At 53.7% G+C, this 8,741-nt stretch overlaps 1 protein-coding gene across 1 annotated transcript; it reads left to right on the top strand.

The window, feature by feature from the left end:
• Positions 1–1,244: 1,244 nt before the first annotated feature.
• SPINT2 (serine peptidase inhibitor, Kunitz type 2) lies at positions 1,245–4,671 on the top strand. Its single transcript, XM_034072116.1, has 4 exons — positions 1,245–1,333; positions 3,245–3,409; positions 3,676–3,723; positions 4,502–4,671. Exons 2-4 carry the CDS (start codon positions 3,262–3,264, stop codon positions 4,669–4,671), a joined length of 366 nt encoding a protein of 121 aa, XP_033928007.1. The 5' UTR covers positions 1,245–1,333; positions 3,245–3,261.
• The last annotated feature ends 4,070 nt before the right edge of the window (positions 4,672–8,741 follow it).

The following is an 8,741-nucleotide window of genomic DNA, read 5'->3' as shown; positions in this document are numbered from 1 at the left end:
CATAGTACCCTATAGTGCAATGGAGATCTATAGAGGACCATAGCGCTCTCTAGCATCCATAGAGACCATAGCGCCCTATAACACCCATGGAGATCTATAGAGACCATAGCGCCCTATAGCACCCATGGAGATCTATAGAGACCATAGTACCCCTATAGTGCCAATGGAGATCTATAGAGACCATAGCGCTCTATAGAAACCATAGAGACCTATAGAGCCCATAGGGCTCTATGGCATCCATGGAGATCTATAGAGACCTAGCGCTCTATAGTGCCCATAGAGACCCATAGAGCCCATAGCACCCTATAGCATCTATAGAGACCTATATAGACCATAGCACCCTATAGCGCCCATAGAGACCTATAGCACCCAGAGAGACCTATAGCGCCCATGAAGCCCTATAGCACCCCATGGAGTCCTATAGTGGTCATCGAGACCTATAGCACCTATGGAGACCTATAGCACCCATAATGTCCTACAGCACCCATGGAGCCCTATAGCGCCCACAGAGCCCTATAGTGCCCACAGCTCTCCTAACTCTGTAAGTCTCTCTAGTCCCTATAGTGCCCAAGAGTGCCCTATGGCTCCTATGGCACCCTATGGCTGCTGGGGGACCCTAAAGCCCCATAGCGCCCCATAGTGCTTACAGCTCCCCTACACCTATATCCCCCTATAGCCCCTATGGCACCTTATAGCCTCCATAGAGCTATAGCTCCCACAGCTCCTATAGTACCCCATGGCCCCTATAGCCCATATAGCCCTTTTAACACCCATAGCCCCTATATCCCCCATAGACCCCTATATCCCCCATAGACGCTACACCCCCCATAGCCCCTACACCCTCCATAGCCCCCCTATATCCCCCATAGACCCTTATATTCCCTATATCCCCCATAGACCCCTATATTCCCTATAGCCCCCTACACCCCCCATAGCCCCCCTATACCCCCCATAGCACCCTATAACCCCATATACCCCCTATATCCCCCATAGACCCCTATATCCCCCATATCCACCCTATATCCCCATAGACCCCTATATCCCCATATCCCCCCTATATCCCCCCTAGACCCCTATATCCCCCATAGCCCCCCTATAAACCCCTATAGCCCCCTTACCCACCACCTGTCGCGCAGCGCCGTTCCCGCGCGGCATGCAAACGAGGAGGCGTGGCATCAGCCCGCCCGCGGTGGGGTGGCCTCCCTCTCACCTGGGGGGCGTGCTTAACGTGCGCGCGGGGTCGCACCTGAGTGACGTCACAGCAATGGCGGCGGCCGGGCGGCTGCTGCCGCTGCTGCTGCTCCTCCCCCTGCCCGCGCCTCCCCCGTGTCCGGTAACGGCAGCGACGGGGGATGGGGGGGGGGGAGGGGGGGGAGGGGGGTCCGTTAATGGGTTATTAATGAGGTTATCCTCATTAATGGGGTTATTAATGAGGTTATTAATGCGGTTATTAATGGGGTTATCCTCATTATTGGTTTATTAATGGGGTTATCCTCATTATTGGGTCAAGTATTGGGTTATTAATGAGGTCATCCTCATTATTGGGGTTATTAATGGGGTTATCCTCGTTATTGGGTCAATTATTGGGTTATTAATGGGGTTATCCTCGTTATTGGGTCAATATTGGGGTTATTAATGGGGTTACCTCGTTATTGGGTCAATTATTGGGTTATTAATGGGGTTATCCTATTATTGGTTCCATTATTGGGTTATTAATGGGGTTATCCTCATTATTGGGGTTATTAATGGGGTTTTATACTTCTTTGTTGGGTCAATTATGGGTATTAAATGGGGTTATCCTCATTATTGGGGTTATTAATGGGGGTTATCCTCATTATTGGGTCAATTATTAGGTTATTAATGGGTTATTTTTTCCTCATTATTGGGGTCATTATTGGGTTTATATGGGTTATTCCTCCATTAATTGGGTTTATTTAATGTGTTTTTTTCTCTCACTATTCGGGTTATTAATGGGGTTATCTTCATTATTGGGTACAATTATTGGGCTTATTCTCATTATTGGCGTTATTAAGGGTTTATTCCCCATTTACTGGGGCATATTAATGGCGTTTTATTCTCATTTCGTGGGTCTAATTATTGGGGTTATTATGGGTTTCCTCTTAATTTGGTGGTTATGGATTCATTAATGGGTTTATAGTGACTATTTAGTCCATTATTGGGTTATTCCCATTATTGACTTGTTATTCACTTTCTTAGTGAGTTTTTCCCATTTTGGGCCCATTCTTGGCTTATTCCCATTACTTCCTTTTTGGCTTTATTACAGTATTTCCTTCATTTTGCCCTTTATTCCCATTATTCCCTCATTCTTGGCTTTATTCCCATTATTCCATCCTATTCCATTCTCAGCTCCATCCCCATCCCTTGCTTGATCCCCCATCATTATCCCATCCTTTGGGTCCCTTCTCCCCATCCCCCATCCAGTTTTGGGGTGGGCACTGAGGATTTGAGGGGGTGGTGGTGGTGGTGATGATCCCATTTCCAATCCCATTCCCAATCTCATTCCCATTCCCATTCATTCCCAATCCCATTCCCATTCCCAATCCCATTCCCATTCCCATTCATTCCCAATCCCATTCCCATTCCCATTCCCAATCCCATTCCCATTCCCAATCCCATTCCATATCCCATTCCCATTCATTCCCAATCCCATTCCCAATCCCATTCCCATTCATTCCCAATCCCATTCCCTATCCCATTCCTTCCCAATCCCATTCCATTCCTATCCCATTCCCATTCATCCTAATCCCCATTTTCCCAATCCATTCCCATTCCCATATCAATTCATGCAACCCCATTCCCAATCCCATTCCTATTCGCAATCCCATTCCGTATCCCATTCCCATTCATTCCCATTCCCATTCCCATTCATTCCCATTCCCAATCCCATTCCCATTCATTCCCAATCCCATTCCCATTCATTCCCTATCCCATTCCCATTCCCTATCCCATTCCCATTCATTCCCAATCCCATTCCCAATCCCATTCCATATCCCATTCCCATTCATTCCATTCATTCCCAATCCCATTCCATATCCCATTCCCAATCCCATTCCATATCCCATTCCCAATCCCATTCCCTATCCCATTCCCGTTCCCATTCATTCCCAATCCCATTCCCCTTCCCATTCATTCCCGTTCCCATTCATTCCCATTCCCATTCAATCCCATTCCCATTCATTCCCATTCCCAACCCCATTCCCATTGGGAACACCATCCTCCGCAGGTCCCTGCTCGCTGCCCATGGCCGTGGGCCGGTGCCGTGCCGCGGTGCCGCGCTTCTGGTTCAACAGCACCAGCGGCTCCTGCCAGAGCTTCACCTATGGAGGCTGCGATGGGAACGCCAACAACTTCCCTACGGAACGGGAATGCGGGAGAGCTGCGGTGAATCCATAGGGAATGGGACTGGGGGGGGGGGGGGGTGATTCCCACTTGATTCCCACTTTATTCCATGGCCAAACAGCCCCAAAACGGGGTCAAATCCCCCCAATTTGGGAAGGAAAACGCATGGAATAATGCCTTAAAATAAGAGGGTTTGGGTCAAACCCATGCCCAAAAATGGGGATTTTCATTTGGCCTCTTTCCCCCACCCCAAATTGGCCGTTTCTGCCCTTTTTGACCCCAAATAATGCTCCTTTGGTGCTGTGCCCCCCCCAGTTCTGCACCGCTCCTTGCCTTGGCCCAGCGCTGACTCCAGCTATGCCGGTAACTGCCTGCCCACCCCCTGCCGTGTGCCCTATACATGCCCTATATGTGCCCTCTATACATCCCCTATATGTTCCTTATATACATGTCCTATATGTGCCCTGTATGTGCTATATATGTTCCCTATATGTCTGTCCTGTATGTGCCCTATGTGTTCCTTATATACATGCCCTGTATGTGCCTTATACATTCCCTTTATCTGCCCTATATACATGTCCTATATGTGCCACATATGTTCCCTTTTTATGCCTTATGTATTCCCTTTATATGCCTTATACATTCCCTATATATGTCCTACATGTTCTCTCTATATGTGCCTTCTATATGTTCCCTATATACATGCCCTATAAGTGCCCTATATGTTCCATATATATGCCCTATATCTTTTGTATATCTACCCTATATACATGCCCTGTATTTTCCCTATATATGCCCCATATACATGTCATATACGTTCCCTATACATTACCTATATATGCCCTATATACATGCCCTATATGTTCCCTACATGTCTTATATACATGCCCTGTATGTTCCCTATACATTACCTATATATGGCCTATAGACATGCCTATGTGTTTCCCTATATGTTCCTATACATTACCTACATATTGCCCTATATACATGCCCTATATGTTCCCTATATGTCTTATATACGTGCCCTATACGTTCCTTATACATTACCTATATATGGCTTATACACATGCCCTATACGTTCCCTATATACACCCCCTACCCACGTGACCTCCACGTGACCTCTCCGTGCCCCTCCCCCCAGCGCACTGCCTGGTTCCCGCGCAGACCGGCCCCTGCCGCGCCTCGTTCCCGCGCTGGTTTTACAGCGCGCGCGACGGCAGCTGCCGCCGCTTCACTTACGGCGGTTGCCAAGGCAACGGTAACAACTACGGCAGCCGGGAGGCGTGCGAGGAGCGCTGTGCCCGAGGGTGAGCCCCCCCCCCCCCCCCCGCGCTTTTACCGGTGCCGTTCACTCCCCCCCCCCCCACCGCGCTGTGCCCGAGGTGAGCGCACCACCCCCCGCTGGTACCGTGCTGTTCACCCCCCCCCCCCCCCCCGCGCTGTGCCCGAGGTGAGCACCCCCCCTCCGCGGGCTGGTACCGGTGCTGCTCCCCCCCCTCCAACCGCTGTTATCGGTTCTGTTCACCCCCCCCCCCCGCGCTGTGCCCGAGGTGAGCGCACCCCCACCGGGCTGTTACCAGTCGTGGTCACCCCCCCACCGCTGTTACCAGTGGTGTTCACACCCCGCCCCCCGCTGTTACCGGTTGTGTTTACTTCCCCCCCCGCTGTTACCGGCTGTGTTCACACCCCCTCCGTGCTGTTACCGGTTCTGCTCCTCCCCACCCAGCGCTGTTACCGGTTGTGCTCATCCTCCCCCACCCCCCCACCGCTGTTACCGGTTGTGTTAACCCCCCCCCCCCGCTGTTACCGCTGTGTTCACACCCCCTCCGTGCTGTTACCGGTTGTGTTCACCCCCCCCCGTGCTGTTACCGGTTGTGTTCACCCCCCCTCCGTGCTGTTACCGGTTCTGTTCACAGCCCTCCCCTCACCGTGCTATTACCGGCTGTGTTCACCCCCCCCCACCGCGCTGTTACCGGATGCGCGCTCTCCCCCCCCGCCCTCGCTCACCTCGTTTGCTCCCACAGGTGCGATGGCAGCGGGTTCTGGACCGAGGTCGACTCCATTAAAGGTAGGGGGGGATTCCTCTCACCCCCCCCCCCCATTCATTCACCCTCATTGTGGTACCCCCCCCCATGCACCCCTGTTGTGGTCTTTCCCTTTCGGCCCCATTGAGGTTCCCCCTCCCCATTCCCCCCCTTTCATTCACCCCTGTTGTGGTCTCCCCCATTCATTCCACTGCAGTTCCCACCCCCCATTCATTCACCCCCATTGCAGTTCCTCCCCATTTACCCCCTTACATTTCACCCCCATTGAGGTGTGTCCTCCCCCCCCATTGAATCCTATTGCAGTCGTCCCCCCCATTCACTCCACTGTGGTTCCCACCCCCATTCATTCACACCCATTGCAGTTCCCCCCCCATTCACCCCTATTGTGATCTCCCCCATTCCCACTGCAGTTCCCACCCCCATTGTAGGGTCCTCCCCATTTACCCCTATTGTGGTCTCCCCCATTCACCCCCATTGCAGTTCCTCCCCATTTACCCCCTTTCATTCACCCTCATTGCAGTGTGTCCTTCCCCCCATTCCCCCCCTTTTTATTCACCCCCATTGCAGTTCCCCCCCCATTCACCCCTATTGTGATGTCCCCCATTCACTCCACTGCAATTCCCACCCCCATTCATTCACCCCATTGACTCCTATTGCAGTTCCCCCCCATTTATTCACCCCCATTGCAGTTACCCCCATTCACCCCTATTGTGGTCCTCCCCCATTCACCCCCCATTGCCGTTCCCCCCCATTCATCCCTATTGTGGTTCTCCCCCATTGCAGTTCCCCCCCCATATATTCACCCCCATTGCAGTTCACCCCCCATTCACCCCTATTGTGGTCTCCCCCATTGACTCCTATTGCAGTTCACCCCCATTCACCCCTATTGTGGTCTCCCCCATTGACTCCTATTGCCGTCCCCCCCCATTCACCCCTATTGTGGTCTCCCCCATTCATTCACCCCCCCCCCCCATTGCGGTCCAGCAGCGTTGGCAATGGGCGTGGCCGTGGTGGCCTCGCTGCTGATTGGCTGCGGGGCGCACGCGGCGTGGAGGCGGTGCCGGAAGCGGAAGCTGCCATTCCCGCAGGCGGGGGGTGCGCGCCGGGACGACACCGAGCACCTGATGGGCGGGGCCTACACCCTGTAAGGGGGGGGGGGGGGGGGGGGGGGGGGGACCTGACCCCCCCCCCCCCACCATGGGGCATCCCCATAGCCCTATAATGGGATGCTCCATTCCCATTATGGGTTTTCCCCCCCCCATAGCCCTGTAATGGGATGCTCCATTCCCATTATGGGTTTCCCCCCCATAGCCTTATAATGGGATATTCCATCCCCATCATGGGATTTCCCCCCCATAGCCCTATAATAGGATGCTCCATCCCCATTATGGGATGCCCCCCCCATAACCCCTATAATGGAATATTCCATCCCCATTATGGGATCCTCCCCCCATAGCCCTATAATGGGATATTCCATTCCCATTATGGGATCCCCCCCCCATAGCTCTATAATGGGATGCTCCATTCCCATTATGGGTTTCCCCCCCATAGCCTTACAATGGGATATTCCATCCCCATTATGGGATTCCCCCCCCCCATAGCCCTATAATGGGATGCTCCACTCCCATTATGGGATTCTCCCCCCATAGCGTTATAGTGGGATATTCCACTCCCATAATCAAATTCCCCCCCCCATAATGGGATGTTCCACTCCCATAATGGGATTCAGCCCCTTCCATAGCCCCATAATGGGATATTCCCCCCCCCAAATGGGATTTTCCCACCTGGATTCAGTACCCAAAGGGGAGGGGGGGAATGGAAGCTCCCATCCCCTTCCTTATGGGGGGGGGCTCTTTGTGATCCATGCATTGAATCAACCTAATCCAGGGACTGATGAATGGGGATGGGTTTGATCCAACCGGGATTTGATTCCCAAATAAAGGATACGTTTATCCAGAGGGGGCTCCATATTATTTGGGGGGTATGGGAAGAGGGGGAGGGGGGGGTTAATGGGGTGTCCAGACCCCCCCATTCCATGGATATGGGAGGTACCATTGGGGAAGGGGGTGGGGTTAGAAACGCCCTGGATGGGTGGGGCTGGATCCTGCCCCACCCCCCCCCAAAGGCCCCACCCAGGGCAAAGTCCCCCCCCCATACGCACCCCATAAAAGGGGGGCCCCAAGGTTGGAGCTGCAGCAGCTTCACCCCCCCCCCCACATCCCTGCAATGGACAAAGCCCCCCCCAAGGAGCCGGGACCCCCCCGGAAGCACAAGGTGAGAGATTCCAGCCCCCCCCCACCCCAATCCCCATTGGATCCCCCCAATAGGGGACACCCCCAATACCCATTGGATCCCCCAATTGGGGATCCCCCCAATACCCATTGGATCCCCCAGTTGGGGACCCCCCCAAGTATTGGGGGGGACACCCCAATTCCTGTGCCCCCCCCCCCAGGGACAGCTCCAGCTCCAGCTCCAGTTCCAGCTCCTCCAGTTCCAGCTCCAGTGATGAGGGGAAGGTGAGGACCCCAACCCCCCCCCCATTGCCCCCTATTACCCCCCATTGCCCTCTATTACCCCATTACCCCCTACTTGCCCCTATTACCCATTACCTCCTATTACCCATTGCTCCCTATTACCTCCCATTACCCTCTATTACCCCATTACCCCCTAATTGCCCCTATTACCCCTTTACCTCCTATTACCCATTGCTCCTTATTACCCCCCATTGCTCCTTATTACCCCCCATTGCCCTCTATTACCCCATTACCCCCTATTACCCTCATTGCCCCTATTACCCCATTACCTGTATTACCCCCCATTGCCCCCCCAGCCCCATGACCCTGAGCACAAGAAGAAGCCCAAAGAGAAGAAGAAGAAGAAGGAGAAGGAGAAGAAATAGCCCTGAATGGATGGGGGGGTCACAGGGGCACAGACCCCCCCCCCCATAATGGGGTGACAGCACCCCCATAATGGGTGCCCCCCCCCCCCGCACCCATTGGGTGTCATTTCCACCCCCCCCACCCAGCAATAAAGGTGCATTGGAGCAAAGGTCAGGGTGTGACATGGGGGGGGTGGTGACATCACTGCCCCCCCACGTGATTTCTGCCCCCCCAAATCCATGGGGGGGGGGGAGGGGGGGAAGGAGGAGAAGCCCCCCCAAAATGGGTTTGGGTTGAGGGGGGGCACCCATTAAAGGGGGATGGGCTTAAAGTGGGTGGCCCCCCCAAAAGTGGGGTTCAGCCCCTAAAAGTGGGGGTTTTGGCCCCAAAAAGTGGGTGCCCCCCCAGTCAGATTGACTCCTAAAAGTGGGGTTTACACCTTTAAAATGAGGGGCCC

This window comes from Melopsittacus undulatus, chromosome 24, assembly GCF_012275295.1.
Source record: "Melopsittacus undulatus isolate bMelUnd1 chromosome 24, bMelUnd1.mat.Z, whole genome shotgun sequence".
Taxonomy (NCBI): domain Eukaryota; kingdom Metazoa; phylum Chordata; class Aves; order Psittaciformes; family Psittaculidae; genus Melopsittacus; species Melopsittacus undulatus.
This window is presented reverse-complemented; position numbering and strand designations above follow the sequence as displayed.